An 18,301-nucleotide genomic window follows, 5' to 3' on the forward strand; every position below is an offset into this window, starting at 1 on the left:
AATAATGTTAGTTTTAAAGTAATATGTATTTGATGTATTTCCTTTTATGACTTTTATATTTAACTCAATTTTTAAACAAAATAGTTATATATAAGATGGTGTTTTCCTTTTTTCACCTAATGTTATATTATAAATCCTTTAATGTTATTTATAAGTCTTTGAGAACCATTTTAAGCTTGTATGTTATACTCATGTGACTATTCCAAAATTTATTGCAAATTATTCTTTATTTAAGTATAACAGATCATTATTATAATTAATGTAAGATGAAGTGTATCACTATTATCCTATAAATAAAAGGCTAATATGCAAATCGACCAAACAGCAGAACGACCAGTCTCTATGACATGCACTGACTACCAGGGGGCAGATGCTCAATGCAGGAGCTGTCCCCTGGTGGTCAGTGTGCTCCCACAGGGGGAACGCCGCTCAGCTAGAAGCCAGGCTCATGGCTGGCTAGTGCAGCAGCAGTGGTGGGAGCCTCTCCCGCCTCTGCAGCAGCACTAAGGATATCCGACTGATGGCTTAGGCCCACTCCCCATAGGGTCATCCCTTGTGGGCCCTGGACTGCGAGAGGGTGCAGTCCGTGCTGAGGGACACCCCCCTCCGAGTGCACAAATTTTGTGCACCGGGCCTCTAGTAAATAATGTTGTGATAATATCTTCATAGAAAACATTATACACATCTCTAACTCTATGGGATAGAGTCTTAGAATGGAAATTAATGGCCCGGCCAGTGTTACTCAGTGGTTGAGCATCCACCCATGAACAGGAGGTCATAGTTAGGGCACATGCCTGGGTTACGGGCTCAATCCCCAGTGGGGGGCATGCAGGAGGCAGCCAATCAATGATTCTCTCTGATCATTGATGTTACTATCCCTCTCTCCCTCTCCCTTCCTCTAAAAACATATTTAGAAAAAGAATGGAAATTATTAGATCAGAAGCATGAACTTTTAAAAGCTCATGATACATATAAAACAGTTTTCCAGAAAGTTTGTACACATTCACATTTGCTTATATATTAAATTACCAAATACAATGCTTATGTTTATTTTTAAAATTCATCTTCATGTGGAAAGGGGATTTACATTATTTTTTCCAATAGTTTAAGAAAGTATGATTGATGTGCCCAAATGGTAGAAGTAATAATGAATGATGTCTTACAACTTTGCAGCAACATGGTTACTTACCTAGTCTTACTTACTTCTACCATGACCTTATGAAGTGGGACTATTATCTTTATTAAAGCTAGGGAAACTGAACCTCAAGTAAGTTAACGTTAAAACAGGCCGTTTATTAAAGCCCTCCACAGGAATTCCCATTCAAACACTAAGAATTTGGTTGAGAGAAAGCAGCAGGTAAAAGAGTAGCTATTTATTTATTTTTTCCTCCTTTCTTTCTATCTAGTATGCAGTTAGACAGATAGCCTTTAATAAAAGGAGTTACACCTAGGAGTTTCATCTGTACCAGTATCAAATTGCCTCACCTAGAAACTTACCTTATTCAAGTGGACTGACCTGTAGAGCCTATTCACATCACCTCCCTGACAGATCCTCTAGCTGAGCCGTATTTTTCTTCTTTATTCAGAAGAGTATCAGTATTGCTGTACGACATGGTCATTCATATGTAAGGGCTACTCTTTTAACACAGTGTTGGGGGTGGCATAAATGAAAATAGTAGTAGTCTTTGGGATGGGCATCCAGAATGGCAGATAGATTTTTCTTCTGGTTAAAATGACAAATTCTTACCTTAACTATCAATCCTTTAGAGTCAACCATCCATATCTTTTTTATGGCTTTCTCCTTTGGTAAACCTTCTTTCTCCATGGCCATTACAATCAGGTTTGCAATCCCTAAGGCAGCCTGAGAAAAGGTTATAAAAACAAAAAATTTTTAAGTTGTTCCACATTATATCTTATCAGGTTACATTTCACTGCATTTTGTTCTTGTTAATAAGGAAGTACAAAATGGCCCTGTCTGTTGGCCTAAAGAGCTATTCATTTGTACTGGGAGCAAAGTATTTTTGTCACATTTGGGTTAAAATGAATGACAATTATTCATTCTTATCACAACAGAACCACTATTATGTAGCTTCCTATTTAGCCACAAATAAACCAGTAATATCCTTGATTGTCAGTAACCTTAATCATGTTAATACAATTAAGATTCGCGCTAATAAGAAAATATTGAATTTAAAATAACGAACTAGTCAGCCTTGCTTATTGGACTATGTATTGTTTATTGTTGGGTTCAAGCTCCTCTAACTGAATTCGAAGGAGGAAGCCAGGTCATTTGGATGGGAACTTAACCAATTAGGCAATAAAATGAAACACAGGAAATCTGTGTTCCCAAGCATTTATTTACCCTTTTAATTTGGACCAAAAAAGCACTGTGAATTTTCTTGCAAGATTAAAGGAATGAACTTCTTTGGTATTTGATAAACTCTGTCATAATCTGTGAAATTTCCAAAACCTTATCAGGCACAACTGAGTGACAGTTTTGAGTCATCCAGCCATTAATACTTCTGTCCTACTGAGTGTCAAAAGCTGGCCTGTGCCACTCAACAAAATCCTTTGGAAATTCAAAAGAAGTTTACTAAAATGAAGTATAGCATGGTACAATCCACGGAAATAAAAAACTCAAATGTTAATGAACTCTTATTTGCCTTGATTTTTATTTCAATGTGAAAACAAATTTGTGATTTACATTCTGAATATTTCACATCTATATCTTGGCATCTAAGTTCTAGATTTGTATATTTTGTTTTGAGAACAAGTAAAATCAAAACCAACATAATATACAAAATTTCTATGAGTGTAATGTATTTAGTCATAATCTTATTAAATTTGTAAATTTAAAGCTTCTTAAAATATATATGGTACAGCCACAAAGCATTTCTCTGTTTATTACATTCTATAATTCTGAACAGATTTTGGCAGTTTTCTCACAAGAAGCTCAACTCAACTAACATTTTAATTTCTATTTTGTGGGTGAATTATTATTGCTAGTGTCTAGTTTTCTTTCAAATGACAAATTTATAGAAAAAGATAACAGAAAACAGCATAATTCTGTCTTGCTGCTATCTCCTTCCAAAAGTATAAGATATTTTGGTTCTTTTTTGTGAGAACAGTTGTAACAGTGAACAATGAGTCTCTCAAATACCTTTTTCTTAAAAACTTGGATATAGTTATATGTGTAAACATTGAGTTGTGAGTGAAATTAAGAAAACTTTTATGACACTGGAGGATATAAAAGTCAACATCAGGTAGCATACCTTAACTATTTCTTAAAGGCTTTTCTATATAAGCATACATTTGAAACTTTTGTTATTGCATGGCACCTTAAATATGCATTATAAAAACCTATGGCAACATCTGATAAACTTATCACTGTAAAACTGTAAAAAATATCTCTATACCGCTAAAGCCTCCTATGAAAAATTAATAGGCCTCAAAATGAATGTAAAATTGTGACTCTTTCAATAAAACCTATATTTACAATATACTAGAAATTTGAAAGAATACCTCAAATTTCAAGTTAATGAATATTTAAAATGAATTCTATGTTCATTAGTTTAGGAGAACGTAAGTATTCTATAAGGCAGGTACCTCTCCAGCTCCTTGGAATAGTATTGTTTGATCAGACAGTTTGTTCTTGGTTATTCGAAGAGCTGCAAGGATACCTGCGACTGCAACAGATGCTGTTCCTAAAAGAAGTAACAAATGTCCTTGAGTAATCAATCCTCAAACAGATCCTGCCAATGTCTAAGCCTCCAATCTTTATTCACATCTTGAAATCATTATACAACAGTTTAAATGGTACAAAGAGGGAACCTGTGGTTGTCGGATTCCATCCTTGCATATGAGGTGAAAGTCTCAGGCAATTGACATCAATATTTTAATATATTCGTGAAACTCTGAAAAGAAGATTCTGTGACTTAATTTGGTGATGCAATAAATAAGAGCGTGGGATTTGGATTCTTATGTGCATTCCACCTCAACCTGTTTACTAGCTGAATTACTTTAGAAAAATTATTTTGTACATCTGTTTCCTTATCTGTTTTACTATATGAGATAAAAGAGTACTAAGTGTTATTAGATTCTTCTACCTAATTACTCTTAGGGCTCTAAAATCTATTACTGATCCCCTCTACCCAGAGTGGGCATATAGTAAGCACTTATTGATAATGGTGTTGGTAATGATGTTTATGATACATTTGGAATTTAATGTTTTAATTTTCAATTTGAAAAATTAACAGTTAATATCAATTTTAGCCCTAGCTGGTTTGGCTCAGTGGATAGAGCGCTGGCCTGTGGACTGAAGGGTCCCTGGTTTGATTCTGGACAAGGGCACATGCCCAGGTTGTGGGCTCGATCCCCAGTAGTGGGTGTGCAGGAGGCAGCCGATTTATGATTCTCTCTCACCACTGATGTTTCTATCTCTCTCTCCCTCTCCCTTCCTCTATGAAATTAATAAAAATATTTTAATCAATTTTAAAATCAGATGTTGCAGCATTCTCTAATTGGCTTCCTAACTATAATCACTGGTGAATCCCAACGGTGCTAGACAAAATTAATGTAAAATTTATTTAGAATTAAAACTGAGTTTTCTGCATAGTCATAGAAACTTCACCAGTTCTAATTTTATTTGCCATATAAGCTTTCACAGATCATAGAGCAGTTCTTTTGCTTTGAGCATAATTACATAGCTCAACCTCTTTATGGCTCATGTCTGAAATAAATCTGTGCAGCTTCTTGCAGTATGTTCCAACTGTGTCTACAATTCACTCCTCTAAAGTAATGATTCTAGATAAAGCCTAGTTAAACTGTAAACACACTCATTGGTTAAAAACCAACAATAACAGATTAGAATAGGTCTGATGAATGACAATTATGAAGTGTTACGTATGCCAAGTACCAAAACACATTAAACATTTCACCACCAGTATATTTGTTCTTTTAAATCTTTTGGTTGTTTCTTTCCTACAGAATTTTATGGTCATAAATAGGATCACAATAAATAATAATTTTTGAAGACCCTCTCTTGTATGTTTTTTATTTTGGAACATAATGTGGATCACAAAAATAAAATGCTTGCAATTTGGAATCACCAATGGAATAAATTATGATCTGTGGCAAGTTATACTTTATGCAAAGGCCACTTTTCTATAGATTATTTAAAATGAAAGGCTGTTTAAATATACAGCTGATCTATGTATGAAAAATACCATGACAGTATTAGGATGGTATTTGTCTCATACATCTACATATATTCACCACAACTGTTAAATCCATGAAAAAGATAATTTTAGTTAGAGAAGTATATCTAGTCACTAGATAAGTACGTATTCACGAATAGTACCTCAAGCTATTCCTATTTCAGGCTCTTTGGAAGTAAATTAACCAGAAATTTGGATTTGAGGGACTCTACATTCCCTTCTAACTCTGATATTTTATAATTTTAAGGGTTTCTACAGATTCTACCAGCACCACAAGATTTAACCAGTTGAAAATCAACATTATGTGTCATCAGCAATCTCTGTATTTATATTATTGTTTTGATTATAAGTAGAACTGCACATTTAAGAATAGACAATAAAATATTCCAAAAGGTCCTATCTATAAAGTGGTTACTTATTTTTATATGGTTATGCTAGATCAGACTGTATTTTTAATTCAAAATGCTTTAAGTTCACACATTTCCCAATTAAAGAAAAAATAAGTTTCTGTCTATACTGGGTATCATCAGAGCCTTATACTTAAATGCATATTCTATAATATTTCCTGAGGACATAATCAAACACTTCTCTTCACAGAATTAAATAAAGTCAGAGCCCAGCTGGTGTGGTTCAGCAGTTGAGCATAGACCCAGGAACAAGAGGTCAGAGGTTTGATTCCCAGTCAGGGCACATGCCCAGGTTGTGGGCTTGATCCCCATTAGGGGGCATGCAGGAGACAGCCAATCGATGATGATGTTCCTCTCTCTTCAATGTTTCTATCTCTCTATCCCTCTTTCTCTAAAAATCAATAAAAAATATATTTTTTAAAAGAATAAAGTCAGAAAGATATTTTTAGCACTACCAAAAAGATACTTGAATATGATTCATATACATGGGTTGGTCTGACCTCCTGGTACAACCTTGATTTAAATTTCATTGCAATCAAAGAGTAAATGTGGTACGTTGATATTTAAGAATTATTTGAATTCTTACAATAAATTATTCCAAAATAACTTTGGTTTTGAAATTGACAACTAAACTTTTAGTCAATCAGAGAGAGAGAGGCTACTGTTTATCTTTGTACTATCACTGTTTGTAAAGAATACTTAATATTTAACATTGTTAGTAAGCTACTAAAGAGATTCAATCTTCTTAAAATTTTATAAACTTCCATTTGTATTTTTATATAATATGACTTTAACATTAAAACAAGTCACAGTTAGTTATGCTGTGCTTTTGCTATGGTTATTAAATGTCGGTCCTATCTTTTATCAAAGTATGACCTCTACTGAAACAATAATTTAATCATCTGATTATAATTACTATATATAACCACTAAAGGAGACTGACATGTAATCTAATAATTGTAATCCTCATGTACTATTACATAGATCAGGCAAAGTACAAGGATTAGAACAGGGGGAGGAGGAGTGAATTTGTTTAGGCACAGGCCATGGCATTTAGAGAACATACCACCTGAGCACAGCACTGAAGGGTTAATGTGAGAGAGAGGTCCAGCACCTCAGGTGGCAGAATAAACTATACAGGAGAGCATGAGCAAGGCATGGAAGGAGGGATACGTGTGAAAAATGAGAGACTGAACATATAACATAGTTTTCCTTCTCCCCAACAAACTCTACTAAACCAATAGAAAGAAGGTTTTTATTTTTGTAACTTGAAAAATAAAGATTTAATTAAAAAAAAAAAATGTCGGTCCTATCTTTTATCAAAGTATGACCTCTACTGAAACAATAATTTAATCATCTGATTATAATTACTATATATAACCACTAAAGGAGACTGACATGTAATCTAATAATTGTAATCCTCATGTACTATTACATAGATCAGGCAAAGTACAAGGATTAGAACAGGGGGAGGAGGAGTGAATTTGTTTAGGCACAGGCCATGGCATTTAGAGAACATACCACCTGAGCACAGCACTGAAGGGTTAATGTGAGAGAGAGGTCCAGCACCTCAGGTGGCAGAATAAACTATACAGGAGAGCATGAGCAAGGCATGGAAGGAGGGATACGTGTGAAAAATGAGAGACTGAACATATAACATAGTTTTCCTTCTCCCCAACAAACTCTACTAAACCAATAGAAAGAAGGTTTTTATTTTTAATCAAAGAGATCAGGAGAAGAGGATAGCAATCACATTTAGAAGCTGGAAGGCAGATAGGCAAATGGCAACTGACATAGCAGACTTGAAAAGCTGAATTCCTGGCCAGTCATGGGGAATTCTAAGAAGCAATCAGACTGATATGGCAAAAGTCTCAAAAGGCCTAGATAAAGGAGGCACCAAGTACCTCTGGAAGTGGGGGTGAAAAAGATACTAAAAACAGGAGGCTAGTGAAAAATCTAAGAAGTAGTCAGACCCCAGATTCACTTCCCTCTCCTTCTAGCAGACCACTGGCCTTCCCACACGATGGAGACTTAGAAAAAATTAAAAGCTTATTTTCTAGAGAGGGTCTCTGGACTGTACGACATCAGGAGTAATTGTTAGACACGAGGAATAACTGGGTGCAATGATGCCATAGTTGTAAACAGAAGATTAAATGAAAGTTTGCATACTCAATATGGAGACCCCCAGTCTTCTCCTATGTGGCTCAAAGAACACTGGCAGAAAGCTAATACCAGCAAGTATCAGAAGAGAAATTGGAAAAATAATTTCTGTGGAATCTGAGCAGTGTTAAGAGAAAAAACACACACCAGACTGATAAGGATTCCTTAAGGAAATGGCTCAATCAAGTCACCTTATGGTAAAGACCTACAATACGAGCTCCATTTGTATACTGAGCCTCCCAAAATGTAAGAGGAGAGGAAACATAGAACATATGTGACACTGTAGGTATTACAGTGTTGCTGAAGCAAACACAGCTTATTGGAATGTAAAGTGATATGAGGCTAGTGAAGTGTCAGGATGAGATCATACAGTGCCTTCTACTACAAAATCATAGTAGCTATAGATATGTATAGGACTGTATGTCATGATTTATTATAGGTAACAGATGGTTGCTGAAAGATTCTAAATTCAGAGAGCAGTGGAGGGAATTGATTGGAGAGTTTCGAGGCTGGTAGTATGTAGACAAATTAGAAGTTCATTTAAATCTTTGATGTATATTCTTATAATTGTTTTCTATAGCTAATATATGCAAATTCAAAAACTTTTTAATGATAAAAAATATCTCATGCCATGCTTACTATTTTAACATATTTTCATCACTTAAAAATATGACTATCTTACCATGTCAATAATGTATTTTAAAATATTTTATAGTTATAATATTTCATAGTATAGATATATGATAACTTATTTAACCAAACCACTATTTCTGAATATGTAGATGATTCTAATTTCTTACAGAAAATAACATTACAATAAATATACATAACAGGCATTTTTTCCAAAGAAAACATACTAGTGGCCAATAGGTTTATGAACATGCTCAACATCACTGATCATCAAGGAAATGTGAATAAAAATCACAATGAGATATCACCTCACACTGTAAGAATGGCAAGAGATAACCAATAGTGGCGTGGATGTGGAGAAAAGAGAACCCTTGGGTACTGTTGGTGTAAATGTAAATTGGTGGAGCCACTATGGAAAACAGTATGAAAGTTTCTTGAAAAATTAACAATAGAACTACCATATAATCCAGCAATTCCACTTCTGGATATTTATCTGAAGAAAATGAAGTTACTATCTCAAAAAAAATAACTGCCACCCCCTTGTTAACTGCAGCATTACTTACAATTTCCAAGACATGGACACAACCTAAGTGTCCACCGATGGATGAATAGATAAGGAAAATGTGGTATGTGACAACGGAATATTATTCAGCCACAAAAGAGAAGGAAATCCTACATTGTGACAACAGGGATGAACCTTGAGAGCATTATGCTAACTGAAATAAGTCAGGCAGAAAAAGACAAATACTGTATGATCTCACTTATATGTTGAATCTAAAACAAAAACCCAAAATCAGGGATACAGAGAACAGATTGGTGGTTGCTAGAGGCTGGGGGTGAGGGGTGAACAAAATGGGTGAAAGGAGTCAAAAGGTACAAACCTCCAGTTATATGACAAATAAGTCCTAGGGGTATAATATACATCATGGTGACTATAGTTAACAATACTGCATTATATATTTGAAAGTTGCTAAGAGAATAAATATTCTCATCACAAAAAAAATTTGTAACTATGTGAAGTGATGGATGTTAATTAAACCTATTGTGGTAATCATTTTGCAGTATGTACATATATCAAATCATTATGTTGTACACTAAAACCAATTCAATATTCCATGTCAATTGTATCTCAATTTTAAAAATAAATAAATATTTAAAATAAATAAATATCTTTGTACATTTGTTTTGCATTTTTACTTGCTCAGGATAAGTTGCTAAAAATAGAATTATTGGGTCAAAGATCTGCACATTTTCAAGGTTTTTGACACATGTTGCCTCTCCAAGAGTTCTACCAATTTATATTTCCACCTTCAATGAATGAGAATGCTCATTTTCTTTAAAACATTATTAACAGTTGGAATGATAAAAACCTTTGTCAGCTTGATAGAGAAAAGCAGTTTCTCATTTGCTGTTTAATACGCTTTTTAAAACTTAGTGGTGTAGTTAAACTTTAAAATGCATTTTCCAGCCAACATATTCATTCTTTTATGAAATGTCTGTTTGACCGTTTCTGACTTTTATCTTTTCAATTATCAATGCATTCAGTATAAGATTAGGCAACATTTACCTTATTTTAAAAATCCTAACAATCAAACTAGGAGCCAAAGAGGCTACTATGAGAAGAAAAATCTCTTTTTATAGCTGATTTTAAAATGACAAGAGAATAAGACCAACTCTTTGGGTGCATTTGCAAAAATTTGATGGTCTGCAGGTTATATAATTAAATGCTTAATATATTTAACCCGCACATTTTTTTTCAGTTAAAAATAATTTATAATTAGAATGCATTAAGGACTAAATACATTTTGAACCAAAATCTCTATCATTTATGATTATTTTAGATCACTAATATAGTAGAATTTTAAATATTTTTAAAAATCAAATATTTTCATAAAATAATATCTTTAAATCACACATCTGTTTTAAAAAATTCCCCATGGGTTCAGTGTAAAAACATTTATTTACATGGTGAGGCTGTAATAGTTACATAATTCTTTTTGTTGGCACTGGAAGGCAATTCCCATGCCCACAGTGGGGAAAGTATTACATTTGTGGGCAAAATGGTAAAAACATAAGGTTAAAAAGGTAAAATAGAAACATATGTGGGAAATGTGTCACTAAGGACACTATTTGGTATGGAAAAATGGTTTGTTCATTTCTAGTCAGAAACCTAATAAGTGGCCACAAGTTTTCTTTTGTCAGAGATTAGATCTATTTTTCTCAAATCATTCATTTTGAGGCTAAGGCAGTCATATTCTAAAACTCCTATGTGACAATAGGTAGACAAAATGGATGTAGATTACATTTTAGGGCAGATTAGTGGGGATGAAAAAGCAGTATGGAATGCCTCCATGGCTGACCTGCAGCAGAGAATATTCTGAGGCAGCCCCTCAGGGAATCTCCACAGGCAGTGCTCTTGGCCCTGGCTTGGCACTGTCTCAGATTTCCTGGGCTCCTGACTTTAATTGTGATGCAGGCCAGGCCTTGACCTCTAAATTCTTTACCTTAGTTGACAGGAATTCTGACCCCAATTCCTAACTGTTCATTTTGTTTGATGATTGGGATTTAGCATTCTTCTTCTTAAACTGAACTTTGATGCCTATTAATTCTGTAGGATTCAAAATTATGTAATACTGGTCTTTAACTTCTATATGGACATTTCTGTGGGACCCACAAGTTAAAAGATATAGAATATGTTTAAAAGGACAGTATAGGTTTGTTCAACAGTTAACTGGTGGCTATTTTAGAGACTACTGCAAAGTGAATTGATAAGTGACTTTGAGACACTGATCTACAAAGCTTATGTTTGTAGCATCAAAGACACTTTATCATTTTACATTATATCTTCAGGCAAGGATTACAGTCATTAAAATTAGACGGCTTATATTTCCTTTCTGAATTTCTCCAAATACTAGTACAGTCTCCCATTTCAAACAGTTCGGTTGTCTACCAAGTTGTTCACAGTAAAAAGGTCTGGGTTGGGGAATAAAATTTAGGCTTTCGACTTGACAACCCTTTCTTGCTGACACCTCAGCTTGACAAAAAGTGTCTCTCAGGCAACAAAGAAGATAATGTTTTTGTTGCTGGCAGAAATCGACAATTAGCATAATTTTGAAACATAAAGGCCATCAAGAGCGCTAATGTTGCTAGGTGTGAAAGTGCTCACAAAACAACAATCACAGCCCAGCCCAAAAGGCTAAGAGGTTGAAAGCTAATGTTGCTAGGTGTGAAAGTGCTCACAAAACAATCACAGCCCAGCCCAAAAGGCTAAGAGGTTGAACTCAGTGGTTGAGTGTTGACCTAGATTCCTGGTCTGGGCAGGAGCCTGGGTTTACCAGGTCCCCAGCAGAGGGGGTGTGCAGGAGGTAGTTGATCAATGATTCTCTCTCATCATTGATGTTTTTATCTGTCTCTCTCTCTCCCTTCCTCTCTGAAATAAATAAAAAATATTTTTTAAAAATTTATCAAACCACCCCCCGCCCAAGCCTAGTCAAATCACTTTCAGCATTCTTTCTAGGGCTGTCTTTCAGGGTTTAAAAAGAAAAGAAATAAACAAACACAGGTTAACATAGACAAAAGCAGGTAGCCCAGGAAATATACTCTATCAAAAAACAAATAGTAAAAATCAATGCACTATACATAAAGGCAGCTTATATTGGGATGAAGCTTAGAAACTGTGGATGATTGAGATAATAGCTAAAGAGAAAAGTATATGCAGTCTTATTTTTAAACAATGAACAATATATTTTCATTTTGCTTTCTTGTTAGCTGTAATCATGGGATTTTATCAGATTTTGGGGAGCTCATTCTCTAGCTCATGGATTATATGGTACATCTAGTGTCACAGAATACTTTTCTTAAATAGAGTATAAGAAAGTAAATAAGAAATAATATATGAAGTCATCAAGCATAATTCCTGGCATTCAGTAGATATTCTTTTTTTAAAAAAAATAGCATATAATTGGCATACAATATTATACTCGTTTCAGGTGTACAACATAGTGATTCCACATTATATAACTTATAATGTGGTCACCACAATAAGCCTAGTAACCATCTGTCACCATAGAAAGTTATGATATTACTGATTATAATACCATGTCTTATTTCTTTTATAACTGGGAGTTTGTATCTCTTATACCAGGGGTGGGCAAACTTTTTGACTCGAGGGCCACAATGGGTTCTTAAACTGGACCGGAGGGCCGGAACAAAAGCATGGATGGAGTGTTTGTGTGAAATAATATAAATTCAAAGTAAACATCATTACATAAAAGGGTACGGTCTTTTTTTTTTTAGTTTTATTCATTTCAAACAGGCCGGATCCGGCCCACGGGCCGTAGTTTGCCCACGGCTGTCTTATACTCTTTCACTCTTTTCCCCCATTTCCCCCAACCTCCTCCACTCTGGCAACCATTAGCAGATACTATTCTTGTCCACATGCAGTGAAAATTTTATTACCTTGAATATCATCGTTGAATGTGCAATACTGGTTTCGATATTTGTTCAGGAGACGAAATGCATTTACATTGCCAAAATCTTCAAATTGAATAAGGCAATCCATGCCATACCTATGGGACAAAACATTTATGTTAGAAGAGGTTAATGAAATAACATCTATATATATAAAAGCCTAAGCGACCGGCCGACCGTTCGACCAGCTGCCCAGTAACTATGACATGCACTGACCACCAGGGGGCAGACGCTCAACACAGGAGCTGCCGAGCTATGGTGACTTCGCAGCTGTGGTTCTCGGGTGACTCACCCGAAACCAGAGAGGAGGGAGCCCGATTCCGGGGTGTGTCACCCGAGAACCACCCTCTTGCAATCCGGGACCCCTTGGGGGATGTCGGAGAGCTGGTTTTGGCTCGATCCCCGCAGGCCAGGCCAAGGGACCCCACTGGTGCACAAATCTGTGCACTAGGCCTCTAGTTTAAAAGTAGCCTAAAGAAAAGGAAAAACATTATTTTTTTAAAGGTCCTACCTTGCTACTTAGTATCATCCAATGCCTGTTCAGCAAATATTTAGTGCATACTTACGACTGAAAAAGCATTACATTGGTACTGTGAAATAATACAAAGATAATAAAAATGTGGTCCCTTCCATCAGGGAATTTAAAATTTAGTGGAAACTAAAGTATTTTTAAATAAATAAGAAGAGCATGAAAAGTAATGTAAAAGTGGTATACATAGGAATTATAGATGATAAGAGAACAGGTATCACTTCAGGCTGGAGTCACAGACTGTGTAACAAATGAACTGAGTTTTAATGAATAGTTATGATTTCAAAAGTTGAGATGTGGGGTTTTACAAGCTGAGTATATAGCAGAAGCAAAAGAATCAAGGTGAAAGTTGGGGGAAAAATTGTTCCAAAGATGTCAAGCCTTATTTGGCTATAATGTGGTGATACACATAGGGTGTAGTGAAAGATAAGGTCAGAATTTTATGTTGGAAACCTTAACATTCTAGCCTAGGATTCTGGTTTTTACTCTCTATTCATGGCCAAACACTGAAAGGTTTTGAGCTTTGAAGTATACAGGATGGATTTTTACTTCTGAAATTAACTGACTTGTCTGACCCTTTATTTGTACAATCCTTTATTCGTATGATCCTACATAATTTCAACTTTGTTTTCTTCATTTTTGTATTAAAGTTCTTTTTGAGTATTCATGAGAAGTGAACATCTGGAGAGATTCAGAAAGGAAATATAAACTGTCTAATTGTAATGTGCTATAACCCTTACTTGAAGATAGAATGCATAATGATACAGTGTCTTTGATGCTACAAACATAAGCTTTGTAGATCAGTGTCTCAAAGTCACTTATCAATTCACTTAGCAGTGGTCTCTAAAGCAGCCACCAGTTAACTGTTAAACAAACATATACTATCATTTTGTAACTATATTACAACCATTCATTAGGTCTTCAAAAGAAATGGCAATTGAAAACAAACATGTTCAACATCACTAATTATTATTAGGGAAAGGCAAACCAAAACCACAATGAGATTTCATTCACACCTGTAGGAATGGCTATCATCAAAAAGACAAAAAACAACAAGTTCTGCAGAAAACGTGGAGAAAAGAGAAGCCTTGTGCTGGTGGGATTGTAAATTTATGTAGCCACTAAGAAAAATGGTATGACTCCTCAAAAATATAAGAACAGAACAACCATATGATTCAGTTATTCCACTTCTGAATATTTATCTGAAGAATATAAAAACTCTAATTAAAAAGATATATACCGTCTATATTCATTGCAGCATTATTTAAATAGGCAAGATATGGAAATTAGACAACCTAAGTACTCATCAATGAAGGAATGGATAAAGATGATGTGATATAAATATAGTGGGATATAACAGAATTCAACAGAATAAAATCTTGCTATTTGTGACAACATGGATGCACCTTAAGGATATAATGCTAAGTCAGAAGGAGAAAGACAAATACCATATGATTTCACTCATATGTGAGTCTTAAAAAATAAACAAAAACAAACTCATAGGTAAAGAGGACAGGTGCTTACCCGAGGGGAAGGGGGTTGGGATGTGGGTGAAAGGGGTGAAGGGTGGCAAGTACACTGTGATGGATGGTCACTAGATTTTTGGAGGTGATCACTTTGTAATACATACAGATGTCAAATTACAATGTTGTACATCTGAAACTTATATAATTAAAAAATAATAATACTTTCATGGTAAAAATTTTTTATCCAAATAAAAATAATTAGAACATGCCCATATGAGCAAAGATCAGCTAATAAAATATGAATTAAGAGGAAGAAGCAAATGGTCTAAAAGTTCTATTGCCAAGATCTTAAATTCTAAAATACTCTTCTCTCTGTCCCTAGTCCTGTCTTCCATCTCTTCCACTCTTCCTTCAGCACATAATATCCTCATTCTGGTCCTTCCTTTCCTCTTAATTCATTGCATCTTGCTTCACCTCTGTATACCAAAGACAGTTTCCCCTCATTTTCCCTCATTCTGAATAAACCCCTCACTCCACTTAGACGGCACATAATTCCATGCTATGGAGTCTCAGCCAGGACCTTAACCTGCAATATTTGTTTTCATTGCCTATTGGTCCACTCCATTATCCCAAAGCAGCTTTTACAAACCTTTTTTTATTCTCCTAGTCCCACAAGCACTCAATCTCTTACCAGTCACTCCCTCACTAAGATTAATGCTATCCAGAGAGAACAATTTTAGCTTTCCTATCTTTCCTCTCCATTTAAAAATCTTTATACTTTTACTTGTTTTTTTCCATCTACTTCTGAAGTACCTGTACTTCCTGTTTCTAATCTTTCTATGGACCTATTGCTTCAACTTTACATCTCTCTACTAACAGCTTCCATTTCTCCTTCTCCACTGGTCCCTTCCTGTCTTCAAGAATTCTCAGGACTGTTTTTAAAACCTCATTCCTTAGTCATGACAAAACCCAAACTATGGTTATTTATTGTTCTTCCTCCACCCCATTGCCAAACCTCTCACTTCTTGTCCATATTATGCCTATACTTCAAAGACCGTCTCAAACCACCACATCTTGCTATCACGATGCAGATGAGGTCACTTTCTTCGGATCCAACAAAATACTTTGTAATTATTTCCTCCCATTGTGGTTATTAATGTATTATTATATTTGTCCTTGATGAACTACCTTTTTAAATCACATTAAATTCACAAGTGAAAATTGGTATCTGATTTTTTTGTGTATTTTTTTATTACTGGTGAAACAGCATTTTTTCCCATGTCTATTTATAATTCCTTCTGGAAGATTGTATGTTATTTGGTTAATTTTTCTATTTTATGGTCCTTTTCTTTATTATTTCATAAGAGCTCTTTACAAATTAAGATTATTAACTTTCAGATATATATGTTACAGAAGATTTCCCTACTGTAGTATATTGTGCCATTAATCATTTACAGTGTTTGTTTTTACAAAAGAAATTACAATATTTTCCCAACACCATTTATCCCCTCTATGCCTCTTCTACTTTAACCCCTCTCCTTCCTCCACAAACCATCACCACACTGTTGTCCATGTCCATGACTTCCCGCTCTCTTTCTCTCTTTTTTGCTCAGTTCCTCCACCATGAAATTTTAAATGTGATCAGGTCTTTCCATCTTTTTATTTATAATTTATACCTTTGATGGTATGCTTATTACAGCCTTCTCTACATGCATTTTAACTATTAATCAAAATTTTGTTCTAATGATATCACGAATTTAGACAATAATTAAGCTCTATAGCTGGTATTATTTTTTACTATTTGGATGTAGATTTTTCAGAAAGATAGATCAAAATTTCTGTTTTGCATATAATTCACACAACTACCATTTATTTACTAGTCCATCCTTTCTCTCATCACCTGTAATCAGATACTATATTCTGATGTATAGTCAGGTTAGTTTCTGTGCTAATAACAACAAATACTTTTTCACTTTTGTGTGTGTGTGTGTGTGTGTGTGTGTGTGTGTGTGTGGTGACTTATCCTTCACAACCACCTATGAGGCAGTTAGTACAATTATTCTCACCTTGTAGATGAGCAACAGGCAGAGCATGTTGACCCTGTGGGGTAATGATAGTCTAACAGTGATGATTATTCTACTAATCTTTCTACCCAGAAAAAAGTCTCTCTGTTGTAATTACTAAAGTTTTTAAATAACTTTATAATTTAATAATGTTATTTATCTTTCATCCTATTTTTTATATATTTTTAAAATATTTTGTATCAGTTTGAGGTGTATAGCATAGTGGTTAGGCAATCATATACTTTGCAAAGTAGTTCCCCCAATATTTCAAGTACCCACTTGGCACCATATATAGTTATTACAATATTATTATCTCATTCTCTTTAAGTATTTGCTTGTATATGGTGGTTGTTTAAAAACCTAGGTTCTAGAGTCAGAGCTCCTGGGGTGAAATCCTGCCTTCCTTACTTATTTTGTATCCTTAACTTGTCTGTGTCTCTATTCCTCCATTAGGAGAAATGAGAATAATAATGGTATATTGTAATACATTTGTTATCAGGGTTAAATGAAGTGATACATATAAGTGCTCACCATGCAAAGATGGCACATGAATACTCTATCATCACTAGACATATTTTATTATTTAATAGCAACAATAGAAGCCATAGACAGTGAAATATTTTCAAAGGCCTAAAAGAAAGTAACTGTCATCCTAGAATAGTATATGTAGCAAAGGTATTCTTCAAGAGTAAGGTTGAAACAAGACATCTTTAGATAAATAAATGCTAAAGGACTTTTACTAAAGGATCTTCTAAAGGGTGCATTTCATGAAGAAAGAAAAAAACCCTAGAAAGAAGGTCTATGATATAAGACAGCAAAATGTAAGTAAAAACAATTTTTATCCACATAAAATAGCAACAAAGGATAAGGCTGCTTCTGGCATGACAGATTGAGGAGGTTGGCAAACCTGGTCCCCAAGGAAGAAAAAAAAATAGCAGAAAAAATCTTCAAACCAACCATTTCAGTGCTATGGAAATCAACTAAAGGCAAAAGAAACAAAATTGTAAAGTACAATGGGGAAATGAGGTCAATTTTTTAAAGGAAAATAAAACCTTATGCTTCTTTTATATGTGATGCTACTCTAGGAAACTCTTTAGCTACTAGCTTTATTAAAAATTACTAAAATGTTATTAAGAATGGCCTTTCTCTGGTTATAAATTATTATGTGGTGGGTTTTTGTTTTTTTTTACAATCTTAGCAGAGGAACAAAACTTTGTGGTAGCAACTGATTACCCCAAACACAAATATCGGTCAATAATCATCCAGTGCCTGTAATGGCTCCTTCCTATCTCTGGTTTCCATGCCAGCCTTTAGGAAGTAAAGGTTGCCTGCTTGCTTTCAGACAGTGCCCTCATATGGT

At 34.7% G+C, this 18,301-nt stretch overlaps 1 protein-coding gene across 1 annotated transcript in view; it reads right to left on the reverse strand.

Annotated features, from left to right (window-relative positions):
• ME1 (malic enzyme 1, NADP(+)-dependent, cytosolic) overlaps positions 1 to 18,301 on the reverse strand; it is a 134,594-nt gene that overhangs the window by 30,384 nt on the left and 85,909 nt on the right. The window contains exons 6-8 of the mRNA XM_014542657.1: positions 12,872 to 12,981; positions 3,607 to 3,704; positions 1,748 to 1,861 (exon numbers count right to left, since the gene is read on the reverse strand). Of these exons, the coding sequence (XP_014398143.1) occupies positions 1,748 to 1,861; positions 3,607 to 3,704; positions 12,872 to 12,981 (322 nt within the window). The remainder of the gene's footprint in view (positions 1 to 1,747; positions 1,862 to 3,606; positions 3,705 to 12,871; positions 12,982 to 18,301) is intronic.

The sequence above is a fragment of the Myotis brandtii genome, unplaced genomic scaffold, assembly GCF_000412655.1.
Source record: "Myotis brandtii unplaced genomic scaffold, ASM41265v1 scaffold31, whole genome shotgun sequence".
In the NCBI taxonomy this organism is placed as follows: Eukaryota; Metazoa; Chordata; class Mammalia; order Chiroptera; family Vespertilionidae; genus Myotis; species Myotis brandtii.